Source organism: Eleginops maclovinus, chromosome 6, assembly GCF_036324505.1.
Source record: "Eleginops maclovinus isolate JMC-PN-2008 ecotype Puerto Natales chromosome 6, JC_Emac_rtc_rv5, whole genome shotgun sequence".
NCBI classification, from domain to species: domain Eukaryota; kingdom Metazoa; phylum Chordata; class Actinopteri; order Perciformes; family Eleginopidae; genus Eleginops; species Eleginops maclovinus.
Window position 1 is genome coordinate 24,996,676 of NC_086354.1, and position 17,092 is coordinate 25,013,767.

General features: G+C 47.4%; 1 protein-coding gene across 1 annotated transcript; it reads left to right on the forward strand.

Annotated features, from left to right (window-relative positions):
- The first annotated feature begins 187 nt into the window (after positions 1–187).
- On the forward strand, positions 188–16,321 carry LOC134866570 (uncharacterized). Its single transcript, XM_063886794.1, has 3 exons — positions 188–465; positions 10,158–10,270; positions 11,933–16,321. The coding sequence occupies exons 2-3, from the start codon at positions 10,171–10,173 to the stop codon at positions 15,016–15,018; spliced, it is 3,186 nt and encodes a 1,061-aa protein (XP_063742864.1). The 5' UTR covers positions 188–465; positions 10,158–10,170; the 3' UTR covers positions 15,019–16,321.
- Positions 16,322–17,092: the final 771 nt, after the last annotated feature.

Consider the following 17,092-nt stretch of genomic DNA (forward strand, 5'->3'; position numbering starts at 1 on the left):
CGTGTGCGCGAGTGAGAGATAGTTAAAACCAGGAAATCCAAAGGTCCATAAGATTTTTCCCCGAGAGAGGCTGGAGCGCACAAATAATAATATTGAAAGTTAGAAACATAGCTGGTTCGATAAAATGTGCAAGATAACTTTCATGTAGCAATAATAAAGGAGTTAAATAATAAGAAAGAGCAGCTAGTGTTTGTTTACAGATCCCTCCCAAGCTTCAACTTCCTACCTGTAGTTCCAGTGGGGCGCGCCACAGTTTGAAAACCGCCAGGTGACGTCATCGTCATGTTGAGCAACAGCTGAAGCGGAAACTGGAAGCTTCTCTCAGCGCGCAGTCTCTCTGTGTCTCTGAAGGAGAACCCCCTGATCTCTGTGTCTCTCTGAAGGAGAACCCCCTGATCTCTGTGTCTCTCTGAAGGAGAACCCACTGATCTCTCAGCTTCTTCTCAACAACCTGCAGAATCTCTGGTGAGTTTCCTTCAAATCTCAAACACACTGAACTCTTCTGTTAGAACCAGAACCTGATCTAAAGAGATCTCAGGACTCCTCTTTAAGGGAACCAGACCTGGGCTCTCTTCTGACCTCATGTGGGGCATTGAGCTTTATTTTTAACTGTACTAATGTTCATATATACCAAAAACACACAAAAAAAATCCTTTGGCTTCAAGCCAGGCAACAGGAAGTATTACATGCTGACTCTCTTGCCATTTAAGGTTTTAAGGAAGACTTAAACCGGGGTGGCCAACCCTCCCGGTCTCGCGCTGCTCCTGAGTTCATATCTTATTGTAATTGTGAGGGTTTTTTGCGAATATCTATCCCAGTTCACAAAGGGTTAACAACACAGGCGCTGGCTAAAGTGCTTTAGCCAATCAGAATGCAGATCCTGGAGTACCGGAGGCGGGCTTTACTGCGCTCGCGATGTGACAGTGAAGGGAGAGATCTGCTTCTCTAAGAAATATAACTCCGGTAATCACTCTTTATAAAGCTGTCAGATGTAGTATACAGGAAACTGTGTGTGTGTGTGTGTGTGTGTGTGTGTGTGTGTGTGTGTGTGTGTGTGTGTGTGTGTGTGTGTGTGTGTGTGTGTGTGTGTGTGTGTGTGTGTGTGTGTGTGTGTGTGTGTGTGTGTGTGTGTGTGTGTGTGTGTGTGATTATTATGACCTGCAGCGGTGTATCTGTGTGCATCTGTCAGTCAGAGGGTTAGAAGTCCACAGAGTTATCATGTGAGGATATGGAAGCAGTGTTTGAACCGACCTTAGTCATGGGTTGGTTTGAAATACAAACATTTCAATATTCCTTCAACACTGTCACAGAGTCAAAGATACAGACGGGGAGAAGAAGTCGTTCCAGGCATATTTTTTATTTAATTATTAGCAGAAATTGGGAAAGTCCCTGACTTAAAGTCCACTATTATGCAAAGTCACTTCTTGCTGTCTTTATACTGTGTCTGCGTCCCCGGTGTGTAAGGAGACTCACACAGTGTCAGAAAATACAGCCCTCTCTCTTTTCCTCTTTACCCACATCTCTTGTACTTTAACGCCACGCCTTCAGACCAAAGTAAAGATTACTCTCTCAGAGAGCAGTCTCTCTGTGTCTCTCTGAAGGAGAACCCCCTGATCTCTGTGTCTCTGAAGGAGAACCCCCTGATCTCTGTGTCTCTCTGAAGGAGAACCCCCTGATCTCTGTGTCTCTCTGAAGGAGAACCCCCTGATCTCTGTGTCTCTGAAGGAGAACCCCCTGATCTCTGTGTCTCTGAAGGAGAACCCCCTGATCTCTGTGTCTCTGAAGGAGAACCCCCTGATCTCTGTGTCTCTGAAGGAGAACCCCCTGATCTCTGTGTCTCTGAAGGAGAACCCCCTGATCTCTGTGTCTCTGAAGGAGAACCCCCTGATCTCTGTGTCTCTGAAGGAGAACCCCCTGATCTCTGTGTCTATGAAGGAGAACCCCCCGATCTCTGTGTCTCTGAAGGAGAACCCCCTGATCTCTGTGTCTCTGAAGGAGAACCCCCTGATCTCTGTGTCTCTGAAGGAGAACCCCCTGATCTCTGTGTCTCTGAAGGAGAACCCCCTGATCTCTTCTGTTAGAACCAGAACCTGATCTAAAGAGATCTCAGGACTCCTCTTTAAGGGAACCAGATGATAGATAGAAGATAGAATGGGAGGATGAAACCCTCTTTATTAGTCACATACATGCACACAGCAGAGCACACACAGTGAAATTAGTCCTCTGCATTTAACCCATCCTAGTACTAGGAGCACCTGGGCTCTCTTCTGACCTCATGTGGGGCATTGAGCTTGTCTTTATTATCTTGTGCTTTGTATATTTATACTTGTTTATTGTAACTACTAGTAAGTACTTTGATACTAATTCATATATACTTTCTATAGGCAAGGCAAGTGTATTTATATAGCATCTTTCAACACAAGGCAATTCAAAGTGCTTTACAAACATAGCCGTCACTCTGGTGCTGGGATGACGTTGTATTTTATGTTGTAGAACAAAACGTTAAAATCTCTTCAGATTTCAGGTTAAACAACACTGTGAGCGGGATGGCTCAAACAAAAGGTAAGAGACGGAAGCGTTCAGGGTTGGGCAAAAACAACAGCGTTTATTGTTCGAGAAATGTGCACACAACAGACAGCTCCGCGGTATTTTTAGGACGGGCAAGGCCAGGACGGGGTGTGTCGTCTTCCCAGGACCCAGCCTACTGCAAGACAGATCAGAACCAGGTTACCAACATGCTTTATATTAAATGCCTGATTACCTGATTCCGATCAGCTGTCTGGTCTCCGGCCGAGCCACTCCCCTCACCCCAGCAGCCGGCGCTCTAACCACACCCGGCTGCCACATACCCCCACCGCCCGACTCAGGCCGGGATCCCGCCGGCCGACAGCTGACCCCCCCCCCCCCCTCCGCCGAGCGGGAGAGGAAATCGGCCACGACCATCTGGTTACCCGGCCTGTGGATCACCTTGAAGTTAAACGGCTGTAACGCCAGATACCAACGAGTGATCCGGGCGTTGGCATCCTTCATGCGGTGGAGCCACTGGAGCGGGGCATGGTCCGAATAGAGGGTGAAAGGGCGCCCCAGGAGGTAGTAACGCAGGGCGCCGACCGCCCACCGTATGGCGAGGCACTCCTTTTCCACCGTACTGTAGTTCACCTCCCTCTGAGCCAGCTTACGGCTAATGTACAGTACGGGGCGGTCGACCCCCTCTACCTGCTGGGACAAAACGGCCCCCACCCCACTGTTCGAGGCGTCGGTCTGCAAAACAAAAGGTAGAGAAAAGTTAGGGGTGAACAGAAGCGGCTTTCCACAGAGGGCTTTCTTAACCCTCTCAAACGCCAGCTGACATTGCTCCGTCCAGTGGACCGGATCTGAAGCACCCTTTCGGGTCAGGTCGGTCAGAGGGCTGGTCAGCTCCGAAAAGGCGGGGATGAACCGCCTGTAGTAACCGGCCAGCCCCACGAACCTCCTGACCTCTTTTTTCGTCTTGGGCACCGGACAGGCAGAAATGGCGGCCGTTTTCTCTACCTTTGGCCGCACCTGCCCGCCGCCCAAGTGGTACCCCAGATACCGTACCTCCCTCCGCCCAACCGCACACTTATTTGGGTTGGCCGTGAGCCCCGCCTGCCTCAGGGGCTCGAGCACTGCCCCCACCTGCTGCATATGCTGCTCCCATGTCTCACTGTGGATGATGACATCATCCAAGTAAGCAGCAGCATATGCAGAGTGGGGACGCAGCACTCGGTCCATGAGCCGTTGGAAGGTGGCTGGAGCCCCGAACAACCCGAAAGGAAGTGTGACAAACTGGTACAAACCGTACGGAGTGGAGAAGGCCGTTTTTTCCTTCAACTCTGGAGAAAGGGGAATCTGCCAGTAGCCCTTGGTTAAATCCAGTGTCGTATAAAAACGAGCAGTGCCTAGCCGATCCAGGAGTTCGTCGACCCGGGGCATTGGATAAGCATCGAATTTGGACACCTCGTTAACCCTGCGGTAGTCCACACAGAACCGGATTGACCCGTCCGGCTTATGTACCAGCACGACAGGGCAACACCAGTCACTGATGGACTCTTCTATTACTCCCATCTCTAGCATAGCCTGAAGCTCCGCCTGAACAATTTTCCTCTTGTGTTCAGGCAGCCGATAGGGCCGTGAACGAATGGCCACGCCCGGGGGCGTTTCTATGCGGTGGTTTATGAGAGAGGTGCGCCCTGGCAGCGGGGAGAACACATCGGCAAACCGCCCTTGCAACGTGGCAACGTCTGCCATCTGACCGGGTGAGAGATGGTCGCCGCAACAGACCGGGGCTAATTCGGTGTTAATAACGACCTCCGGTCCCAACTCATCTCTTTCTATCACTGTGGTGGCCAGAGAAGCAGACGCCACTTCCCTCCATGTTTTAAGGAGGTTTACGTGGTAGATCTGTGTTGCTCCCCCCCTGTCAGAACGCACCAGCTCATAATCTACGTCCCCCACTCGTCGTGTGACCACGAAGGGCCCTTGCCACTTGGCGAGTAATTTGGAGCTAGAAGTTGGGAGTAACACAAGTACTTTATCTCCCGGCAGGGCTGGACTGGCTATCTGGCGTACCGGGCAAATCCCGCCAGGCCCTCCAACGTTTTGGGCCTTCCCAGGGCCGGAAACAAAACATACATTATATATATTATATTTTTTATTGATTGCGACGGTAAAAACATGACACATCGTGGCCCATTGGATGCTTCTCTTGAGGCACATTTGGCTAGTCCAATGAAATTCCTTGGTTCTCGAAGGCCCGCCCCTCCCTAGAGGCCCTCACTTGACCCAAGTCATCACCTCAAATTTTGTAAGCGAATGGTGGAGGATAGAGAGGTCGCGAGATGGAGAAACAAAAGAGTGGCCATGAGAAGCGAATGGAAAAGAGAAACTTAAAGACGACGCAGCAAAATGTGCAAAAATCACCAACTTATTCAAAAGCAGAAGCTCAACCTCAGGTTCGGGCGGTGGGGCCGCCGGTACAACGACAACGAGCGCACAGGTGGTGGAGAATGTAGAGGAGGAGGAGACGGAGGAGATGGTGGTTCAAGCCGGGGAACCAGAGGAGGAGGAGACGGAGAGACGAGAGTCACGAGACGTGACCCAGCAGGGAGAGATTGAGGTTAGAATTCAGCTCAACACACCCGCTAGCTAGCCAATGCAGTGTAGCTATTCACCGCTTCGGCGTTTCGTTTCCCATTTATTGCCTGAAACCGAGACCAAGTTGTCATCCTGACTTTATCAAATCAGTCACAAACATGTACCCATTTGATATATTTTCATGCACTTCTCTTGTAATGTTGCGCCAGCATATATAACTCTTCCATTTGTCGAGCTGTTACAAGGTCATGTGATGTGTTTGAAGTTATGCTAGTGCCGTCCCGTCTAGAAATACCCTAGCTAGCTAGGCAGATTAGCTATTCACTGCTTCGGCGTTTTTCCCATTTATTGCCTGAAACTAAGACTAAATGTGTCGCCCCCACTCTCTCAAATCAGTCACAAATATGTACCGATTTATTTTCGTGCACCTTTCTTGTATTGTTTTGACAGCTTATAGAAATCTTCCATTTGTCTTGAGCTGTCAGCTGTCACAAGGACGACATGTGCTGTGTCTTGTAATTGCTAGTGCGTGTTAGTTATGGCATCCCCCCTTTCACTTTCTCAAATCCAACAAATATCTTATTTCTACTCTACTGCTTGTCGTGTGTTGTGCAACTGTGATTTTATACTAAATGTATTTTTGTAATATTTTCCTATTTGCACGGTAGATGGATAGGTAAGAAGCTGACTAGCCGTGCTACTGTTTAGGAATAGCTGATAGCTACGCGCTCACTCCAATTTGCATGACATGTAAAAACATGGTATATTAGCTTTGTTGTTGGCAATGTGTATCTGATATTTTAATCGTGTCTTTATGAGTTGCATTTTCCTGTGGTGGTCATGGATAGGCTATCCTACCATTCAAACACGTTGTGTTCTGGAAAGCATGAAAGCAATGGATGTTTCAATTTCTTCATGGTTGAGACAACGCAGTTGGATGTTTCAAGGCGTATTGTACACGGAACTTTAACAAGTTATGTTGGAAGCCTAAGCAATAAGAAGCAGTCACTTGGTTTTGCTGTGGTGAAAAAAATGACGAGTGTCCGAAAAAAACACACTGTTAGACATAATGACTAGCTTACGCTGTTTTGATCTGTCTCAAGTTGCATTACAGTTTATGCCTAGACAACTAGAAACGTTTTGGTGGGGGGGGGGGGGGGGGTGTTAACATTCCATTCAGTAAGCTCACTAACAGTATGTGGATTGGAGCAATTTTAAGCTGAAAGTATAAAAACATTTAACCAAGGAAATTATTACTACAGGTTTAATTTTATTCAGTAAGACTTACATATTCAGTAAGACTTAAAACATACAGTAGTGTGTGTGTGTGTGTGTGTGTGTGTGTGTGTGTGTGTGTGTGTGTGTGTGTGTGTGTGTGGTGCCTTAGCTTTGGTGTCAAATATTGCTCTGACTAGATTTGGTTTCCAACTTATATTGTTGTGTTTAAAGCCAAATCAGAACGTTGAAATGGGAGTGGAAGATTTTTTATATATATATATATATTTTTAAAAAATGGCGCTTGGCCCTTGGGTGATCAAAAGTGCCCGGGCCCTTTTCAGATGCCAGTCCAGCCCTGCCTCCCGGTGAAAATTGTCTCAGTTTCGACCCTCTGTTGTACAGGCGCTGCTGACGTTCCTGAGCCTGCAGCAAATTCTCCCGTGATAACTGCCCCAGTGAATGGAGTTTTGCTCGCAGGTCCATAACGTACTGAATTTCGTTTTTACTTGTGCTCGGACCCTCCTCCCAGTTTTCTTTAAATAGGTCCAAAACACCCCGTGGCTTCCTGCCAAACAGCAGTTCAAAGGGAGAAAATCCCGTGGAGGACTGAGGCACCTCCCGCACTGCAAACAACAGAGGGTCTAGCCATTTATCCCAATTACGGCTATCCTCGTGAACGAACTTACGAACCATGTTCTTTAGCGTTTTGTTAAACCGCTCCACCAGGCCATCGGTCTGTGGATGGTAAACACTAGTCCGGATCGAGCGGACGCCCAACAGTTCATACAGCTCGCGTAGTGTGCGTGACATAAATGACGTGCCCTGGTCAGTCAGGATCTCTTTCGGATCCCGACTCGGGAGATTATATGAAACAGTGCCTGTGCAACGCTCTTTGCAGAGATATTGCGCAACGGCACTGCCTCGGGATATCGTGTTGCATAATCCACTAGGACTAGTACAAAGCGATATCCCCGTGCACTCCGGTCTAATGGCCCGATGAGGTCCATACCAACTCTCTCAAAAGGCACCTCAATTAATGGGAGTGGGCGCAGAGGCGCTTTTGGGGTGGCCGGCGGATTAACCAGCTGACATTCGCTGCAGGATGCACACCACCGCTTCACATCCGCGCGAATGCCCGGCCAATAAAATCGGGCCATGATCCGGTGTAGTGTCTTATCGTACCCTAGGTGACCTGACATGGGGTTGTGATGAGCCGCCTGGAAAATCATTTCCCGACGGCTTTGTGGTACCAACAACTGGGTATTGATCTCTCCTGTCTGTGTGTCACGGCTCACACGATACAGCCTGTCCCTAATAACAACAAAGTGTGGGTGTGTGAGTGCTGTGTTTGGGTGTAGCTGGGAGCCATCAATACTCACCACCTGATCGAAAGCGTGCTGAAGGGTCCCATCCCTAGACTGTTCGAGGGGGAAATCCTCAACCGGGAACACTGGCGGGGGCAGAGGGGCCTCCCCGGCACCCTCCGGTGGTAGAGGGACCTCCCCGGCCCCCTCCGTGTCTGTTCCCCCTTCGTTGCCGTCAGCCGCTTCCGATTCGCCACTCAACACAGCACACCACTCACATTTCCCTGACTCCCGTGAACGCACCCCCATAGCCCCCGCTAGCTTAGCAAACCCCGGCCAATTTGTTCCCAAGATCAGAGGGTGCGTGAGGCGAGTACTAACTCCAGCCCTGACTCTGCTTTTTTCCCCTAAAAGATATTTCCAGAGTCACCTCCGGGTACTGGTGAATATCCCCATGCACACACCTCACCTTCACCCACGATGCTTCAACCAATGCCCCCGGCCGAACCAAGCGCTGATGGATCATCGTCTGATTACAGCCTGTGTCCATCAGAGCCTGGTGGGTACCCCCCTGTTTACATACCGGTATACGGTACGTCCCTTCTAAACCGGGGGAGGCAACTGGCGGTCCCGCAACCCGGACCAACTGTCCAACCTCCATCATGGGACACTCCCGCCGGAAGTGGCCGGGCTGCCCGCACCGCCAGCACTCCTGCCCTGGAGCCTTAGGAGCCCCCCGTGGTGCCGGACGACCAGAGGCAGAGGCTGGATCCTGGGGAGAGAGAGAGAGAGAGAGAGATGAGGTAGGGCTTGGGTGGGAAGGGGCCGGGTCGTGGGTTGAGGGGAACGCGGTGCAGCGGCGGCTGTCGGGAACCTCCTCCTCGGGGCTGGAACGGGTCGGTCCGCGGGGACGACAGGTTGTCGGGGCTCCTCCTTCATGCTCCGCCGGGGAAGCGAAAGGTGGTCCTCCGCGAGGACGACGGCTGCCTCCAGGCTGGCAGGGCGGTGACACTGGACCCAATTCGCCGTTGACGATGGCAGCCCGGCGACAAACTGCTCCAGTGCCACCTGCTCCATGACGTCCTCGGCGGAGCGCAACCCCGGCTGAAGCCAGCGCCTCGCCGCATCGAGGAGCTGCTTCGCGTAGGAGAAGGGGCGGCCAGCGTCCTCGAAGGGAAGGGCCCTGAACCGGCGGCGGTGTCCCTCTGGCGTGCTGCCGAGCCGGTCCAGGATGGCCCTCCGCAGCTGCTTGTACTCATGTCGATCGGACGCTGGCAGGCTGTGGGCGGCTAGCTGCGCTCCCCCGGCCAGCAGGGGAAGAAGCCGCACAGCCCACTCCTCCTCCGGCCACCCGCACGCCGCCGCAGTGCCCTCACATATGTCCAGATAAGCCTCTGGGTCGTCGTCGGCTGACATCTTCTGGAGGGCAATCTGCGGCGGCCGGGCGGGGTTGGTCACCGGCTCGGCTTCCCGGGCGGCCGGACGCTGCAGCAGCTCCCGCAGGAGAGCACGGTACTCCCGCTGGCTGGAGGCGATTTCGAGGAGAGCCTCGCTCTGCTGACGTTGCAGGGCAGTTGTGCTCTCCTGCATGAGGGCGAGACGCTGGAGGGCCTGGCCCAGCGGGCTTTCTCCTTCCGTCATCTGAGGGGTTCAAGTCCCTGTTCAGGGCGCCACTGTGAGCGGGATGGCTCAGGTAAAAGGTAAGAGACGGAAGCGTTCGGGGTTGGGCAAAAACAACAGCGTTTATTGTTCGAGAAATGTGCACACAACAGCCAGCTCCGCGGTATTTTTAGGACGGGCAAGGCCAGGACGGGGTGTGTCGTCTTCCCAGGACCCAGCCTACTGCAAGACAGATCAGAACCAGGTTACCAACATGCTTTATATTAAATGCCTGATTACCTGATTCCGATCAGCTGTCTGGTCTCCGGCCGAGCCACTCCCCTCACCCCAGCAGCCGGCGCTCTAACCACACCCGGCTGCCACAAACACCAACCAAAAACACATTCAGAGAACCATTGACCTCCTCACCAGGGAACCGGATTGAAGTTAAAGTAGAGAAGGATTATTATCTCAAATAACTAATCTATAAGAAAAATGGCCTGGACATTGCAGCCATTTTATGTTTGTGTACATTTCTGACCAATGTGTGCTGCTAACAAAGTGCAATATAACTTGAAAATTCAAAATAAAAATGGTTCAAAGAAAAAGAAAAATGGCCACAAAAGTGGTAGATTTTTATATATCACTTTATAAAATTGTTAATATTGTTGCATAAATTCGATTTCGCTTTATGAATGCACACACCCTGCCTCTCACACACAGCTCCTTTTTTGACCCCCGGTCAAGATGCTCTGGAAAACAGTTGGCTTTAAGTAAATGTATTATGTCAACAATTTGTGGATTTTTTGCGCCTCTTTGTGGAGAGGAAAGGTCTGATTGAACTTAAAATGTGAGCATGGTTAGACATGATATTAGCAAATCATTGAGGCTCACTAACGAGCTGTTGTTGATTCTTTTCAGGTCCTTCAAAGCGATGGCCTCTGAAGGCAGCGGGACGATGGAGGTGGCGGCACTCGGACGGCCTTTCAGCCTCGGGATGTTGTACGACTGCCGCAAAGACTCACTCGTCCCTGGTGAGGACGCACATTTTAATATACTTTCTGCATCACGGCCAAATATTCAGTATTTCTATATATCTTTCGATATATATTTACAAGGAAATCAAAATGGCATGAATCTGTGGTTCACAGCGTTAATTCGAGACTAAATGTTCAGAACAAATTTAGATTATGTGACATCCATTTTTCTGATCGCAGCCAGGCATTCGAAGAGGGAACTGATATTGCTCATCACGTTTTGATTAACAGAAAAATAAATGTGTGTCTCTCTGAGTAGGCCGGTTGAGGTAACGTGTATAAAGAGAAGGTTGGGCGATGAAGTGATCCCTGTAGAGTTAAGGTGCAGATCAGGACATTGGGAGACCCCTACTATACATTTCAAAACGGTGGGGTCCTCATCATTATCGGGTTCACTATGCTGACAACTAGACTATAGCCACCAAGAACATTTCAACCAAATGAAGGGCCCTGGCTCTGTCGTAGTGGAAAGAACATAACATGTTTCTAAGCTAACGATAGCTAGTGACAGTAACAAGCTGACGCCTGACTCGTAACTAAAAGTGATGGCAGTGTTTCTTTAACATTGGCTTGTGATTGTCAACCTTACGTTGGCTAACATTTAGCGTGTTACTGTCACTTGACATACATTTTTCTGTCCCCACAATATAACTTGAAACTAAAGAACCTTTAATTAAAGAAGTGTGTTCGTCCATTGCATGTTGAGGAGTTCCCTTTTTGGAGACATGAGTACAAAATACCACTCTCTCACAGGATCACATTTCTAGGTCCAGGCAAATTGGTACATGGCTTTATGGAAGTGCAGTTTTCAGGCCTATGTCCTGTCTCACACCTTCGGCTCCATATCTTCTCGTTTATCCAGCTGACCGTTGTTAGTGGGAAAGGAAAGAAGGGCTTCAACCACTCATTCCTCTTTGGTGGTGATTGCTAGAGCCAGTTGATGAATCAGATTGTTGGGGTCCTTGCTGGCCACCACGCAGTTTGGTAGCAGGTTTGACTCTTGGCCGTTGATCTGCTTTTTGTTCCTTGCTGTTGAAGTGTGCAGGTTCTGGTGGACTTCTGCTTATTATCTGCCGCAACACCTGTAGTGTCTGGACAGTTCCTCTCAAGCCACCAACCTATATAGAGAAGAGTAAATGTGAGATCACTGCCACTATGAGGAGTTTCTTTGTTAAAGCAGTGTTGGGCAAATGCATCTCTGAGGTAAGCCAGTAGTTTGATGAGCAACGTAACAACATGAGATCCTCTCCTCACCTCTGTGGGACTTTCCATAGTGTTTAGCATTCCCAGCAGAGTTACAGCCAATGCTGCAAAGTCTTCAAACCTTGGTCATCCCCGCTACTACTGCCGGAGCATTCACAATGGCCTTAAGCTCTCCACCAGCTGTCTGGGTTGACCATATCTTGCGTTGCGACTTTATTTGACTCTTTCTAGGTTAACCTGCCATGATGTGCACAGATTGTTCTACAAGGTGAAGTTATCTCGAGATAACATTGAATGCTGTGTTCTCCTGAAATGAATGAACTAAAATATAAAGAGCATGTTGGACTTGAGACCTCCCATGTCTTGGAATGGATCCTTAGATTTTGCCTCTTAAAGTTAGTTTGTATGAACATCTAATCTGGTTCTAGATTGATTTTTGCTTCTTCTTTTTTGCAGGAATGACGTTGTGGGACCGTGATGACCTTAAAAATCATATCGGAGAAAGACCACAGAGCTATAATTATTTTGATATAGTTGCATCTGAATCAATTGAGCACAAATCTAAAGCACTAAATGTTGAAGCATCACTGAAGGCCAGTTTCTTGAGTGGACTGGTAGAAGTTGAAGGATCAGCCAAATATCTGAACGATAGAAAGACTTCCAAAAATCAGGCCAGAGTTACTCTGAAGTACAAAACTACCACAAAGTTCCATGAACTGTCCATGAATCATCTTGGAGGAGACAATGTTAAGCATCAGTCTGTGTTTGATAAAGGAATAGCAACACATGTAGTCACAGGTATCCTTTATGGTGCACAAGCCTTCTTTGTCTTTGACCGTGAGGTGTCTGTAAAAGAAAAGGATCAAGACATTCAGGGAAACTTGAAGCTGATGATAGAGAAAGTTCCCTCTCTTGCAAAAGAGGGAAAAGGCTTGTTGGAAATGGAAGACAAGGACAAAGCTAATGTTGAGAAACTGTCCTGCAGATTCTTTGGAGACTTTTTGATTCAGAAACCTCCTACATCCTTTCAGGATGCAGTAGAAGTCTACCAAAGTCTGCCAAAGCTGCTGGGAGCCAACGGGGAAAAAGCAGTACCAGTGAAGGTCTGGATGTTGCCACTGACATGTTTAGATTCTACTGCTGCTAAACTTGTCCGTCAGATAAGTATTGGATTAGTTGAAGAATGTCAGAGGGTCCTGGAGGACTTCAGTGACCTGGAAATGAGGTGCAATGATGCACTGAAAACCCAAACTGCACAGCAGTTCCCACAGATTGGAAGAAAACTCAAAACCTTTAAACAGATGTGCTCTGAGTTCAAACTGGAATTCCAACAAACCCTGGCAAAGAAACTTCCATCAATCCGAGGAGGAGGAGAAGAAGAAGCTGTGCTCGCAGAGATCCTGAGGAAGACATGTTCTTCTCCTTTCAACAGCGAGAACCTGAACGAGTGGATGGACTGTAAGGAGAGAGAAATCTCCATTTTAAAGTCCACCACCAACATGATGAAAAACACCGAGATCGTTCCACGAGAAAATGATCTTCATGAAGAAATTCTCAACACGGAGCACGCTGTGTGTTTTATCTTCACCTCGCTGGGAAGGGATGAACCGTACCTCTCAGCTTTATCAAAGTACCTGAAACAAACACCCAAACCAGACCACGCTCAACATCCACACACTCCAGATCAATGGTACAACTCAAGAAGAGAGATGGAAGCAATGTGGCGTAAAGCAAAGCTCTTCAGTGATTTTGCCGAGGCCAACAAGGATAAGCCTAACATTACATTTCTGACAGTGGGTTTATCAGACGAGACACAGAAACGGGCAAGCATCCACCTTTATACAGACGGCTCTGCTGTCAGTGAGAACTTTGAGCCACCTTCAGCGCCTGCAACAGTAACAGGAAGTGATGTAAACCACAACAGTGTGACACTGGAGATTTCTCCACCCAGATCTGGAGCTGAGGACATCACCTCCTACTCTGTGGAGTACCGTGTCAGTGGAGAGGATGGCTGGAAACAAAAGACAGCATCCATAGCTGAAGAAGTCACAGTGAGCGACCTGAGTCCTAACACAGAGTACGTGTTCAGATGCAGGGCAGAGACACCAGTAGGTGCCGGGCCAGCCAATGAAGTGAGAGGATCCATTAAAACCTTACCCTGCAGCCCTCCTGGAAAACCCAACGTTGAATCAAACTCACGTGAGATATCAGTCAGCTGGGAGGAACCTGCTGAGCTCGGACAAGATGTCCACGTTTTGAGCTACATCGTAGAGTACGCCAAACCAGACCAACAGGTGAGAGAGGGAGATCTCCACTGGGAGCAAATGATGGTGGGAGCTGAGAAGGTGATCATTCCAGGACTTCAGCCAGAGACAGAATACGCTGTCAGGGTCAGGGGTGATTGTGGTGCAGCTGGAAGAAGCAAAGAAAGCATCTCTGTTAATGTCTGCACAACTGAACCTGCACCTTTCACTGAACTCCTCAAAAGTAAAAGCAAGAGGATCAACTCTGGATCTCCCTCAGTTTACAAACTGCCTCTGACAGAAGAAGACATGGAGGTGGATGGATGCCGGAGGTACAGCTTTGGCTCAGAAAGCACGAGGCAAAATCGCACAATATTGCTTATTGGAGCACCAGGATCTGGAATGTCCACTCTGATCAATGGACTCATCAACTACATAGTTGGTGTAGAGTGGGAGGACAATTTCAGATTCAAGTTAGTTGATGAGGATCAGTCGAGATCTCAAGCTGAAAGCCAGACCTCTGAAGTCACTGTGTACAAAATCAACCACCAAGAGGGCTTTAAAATCCCTTTCTCTCTGACCGTCGTTGACACTCAAGGCTTTGGAGATACAATAGATGAGGACATCACAGAAGAGCTACGTAATCTCTTCTCTTCAGAGCGTGGCGTCAGTGAAATCAACGCCGTGTGTTTTGTAGTTCAAGCTTATTTAGCTCGGCTCACACCATCTCAGCAAGATTTGTTTTATTCTATGCTCTCAATCTTTGGCAAAGATGTGGTAGAGAACATCCAGGTTCTGGTGACATTCTCAGACGGCCAACGCCCACCAGTTCTAGAGGCGATCAATGCTTCAGCTGTCCCATGTCCTAAAACAGAAGACGGGCTGCCAGTTCACTTCAAGTTCAATAACTCTGCATTGTTTGCACAGAACCGATCATCTGCTGCTGACTCGAGAGGAGAGGAGGAAGATGGAGGCTTGGATCAGATGTTCTGGAAAATGGGGGCAAAAAGCATGAAGAGGTTCTTTGTTGCTTTAGATAAGATAACAACCAAAGGCTTGACTTTAACAAGCGAGGTTTCTCCAGAAAGAAAGAGGCTCGAGAAGTCAATTGAAAAATTGCAAAAGCAATTGAAAGTTTTGTTAGCCAAGCTAGACGAGGTAAAAGAGACATCTGAAAACATTAAAGAGCAAGAGCAACACCTCGACACGGAGGGACGCCTTGTAAATCAGGGGCTTGCGATGATCATAAGTCAAGTGGGTAATGCGATTAAATCAACTATGAGTTGGAGGAGCTCATAAACAGGTCTAATAACCCAACACTCTACGATAAGGTACGATATTACTTTAGGTAATAATTCCTGAACACAATACGAGAAAAACCAACATCTACCGTGACATCACAATCTCGAGAGAAACATGCTCATAGATTCTTTGGATGGATTCAGTGTTTCGTAAAGCAGAAAAACGACTTTAAAGTCAAGAATCTCAAAACGAGGGCAAAATCACGACCAGTGCCACTGACCCCAAGGACAGGACCTGTAAAAAAATGTACTTTTCGGACTTCAGATTACTGCAATCCAGCCATAAATACTAACCTCCCATGATCCTCTTATCGTGAATATCCTGTTCTGTTTCAGTGCTCCCCACATCGCCTGAGGACAATGAGTAACCATGCCTGACCTCTGACCAATGATTGTTTTAATTATCATTTAATAAACGCTGCTTTGGGTGATGGCGAGCTAAAATGCTCCACAGATCAATTAAAAAGTGAATCGACTCAAAAGGTTTTTGACACACTCTCTTTACCTTTAATGTAAATAGTGTCAAAGAAAGGTTTGAATATAAACCTCTGAGATAATGCTTTCTGTGTTTTCTTTACATTGCTTTCCTGCAGGAGTTTTCTGCATGGTCTGATGATTAAAGGGAACCGTGTGGGGACAGATGTTACCGTGTGAATGTGTGAGTTCATGAACGTCCTGACACCACCGACGAAACATTTCATTAACCTGAGCGTTTAAAACTGTATATTTGTTTCGTTGTTAAACTCAATTATTTTGACACCGGTCCGAGTCGCGTTGTTCGATGCAGTTTTTTAACAGCTTGTTGTTGAATGCTTTAGCTTCTTCTGCTCTTCGTTTGGTTCTCTCTGAGATTCGAACGATGAATGTGTATTATGTTGGTGAGTGTCCTGAAGTGATAGGGTGACTTCTGCTGGATCAAGGAGACGTTATTGAACGATAAGTCAGACTAATGGAAAGATTTAAATCAGCGAGATTAAAGATCGCTTTCACCTTTCTTTCTTTAACTGCTTGGATTATTGGTCTTTTTTTTAATCTACCATTTGTTGTACTTTGTTGCTGCTTTAAATCACAGAACCTGATACTGATGTGTCTTTGATTACATTTGATTGACATTATTGAATAATCAAGACTAAATAAATGCTGTTATGCCTCTTCGTCAGTCTGGACTTTCTCTGACTTCTGTCTGCAAAGTAACTAAGAAGGAAATATTGTATATGTAACTGCATGACATTTATATACAGCTTTAAGTTCTACGAACATTCCAGCTACAGAACTGTTTAAATAAAAACATGACTATGGTCCCTTTGGTTGATATTTTTCATTATTTTATTTTATTTTTATTTATTATTTATTCACATGGATAACGAGATATACAATTGTGGTCCTTCTTTTAAAAGCACCTTTTTTTATTTATCAGAATTCTTATTTTTTAATCCACACTCCGCCATTAGAACCTGCCAAGAACATAATTCATTTCAGATGATTTAGTATTCTTTTTATTTTCATGCATAACGAGATGGACTATTCTGGTCCCTTATTTATAATAAGTTCCCTTCTTTGTTACAGTGGGGCAAAAAAGTATTTAGTCAGCCACTAATTGTGCAAGTTCTCCCATTTAAAAAGATGAGAGAGGCCTGTAATTTTCATCAAAGGTACACTTCAACTATGAGAGACAGAATGAGAAAAAAAATCCAGGAAATCACATTGTAGGATTTTTAATGAATTAATTATAAATTCCTCGGTAAAATAAGTATTTGGTCACCTACAAACAAGCAAGATGTCTGGCTCTCACAGACCTGTAACTTCTTCTTTAAGAGGCTCCTCTGTCCTCCACTCGTTACCTGTATTAATGGCACCTTTCTGAACTCGTTATCAGTATAAAAGACACCTGTCCACAACCTCAAACAGTCATACTCCAAACTCCACTATGGCCAAGACCAAAGAGCTGTCAAAGGAGACCAGAGACAACATTGTAGACCTGCACCAGGCTGGGAAAACTGAACCTGCAATAGGTAAGCAGCTTGGTGTGAAGAAATCAACTGTGGGAGCAATTATTAGAAAATGGAAGACAT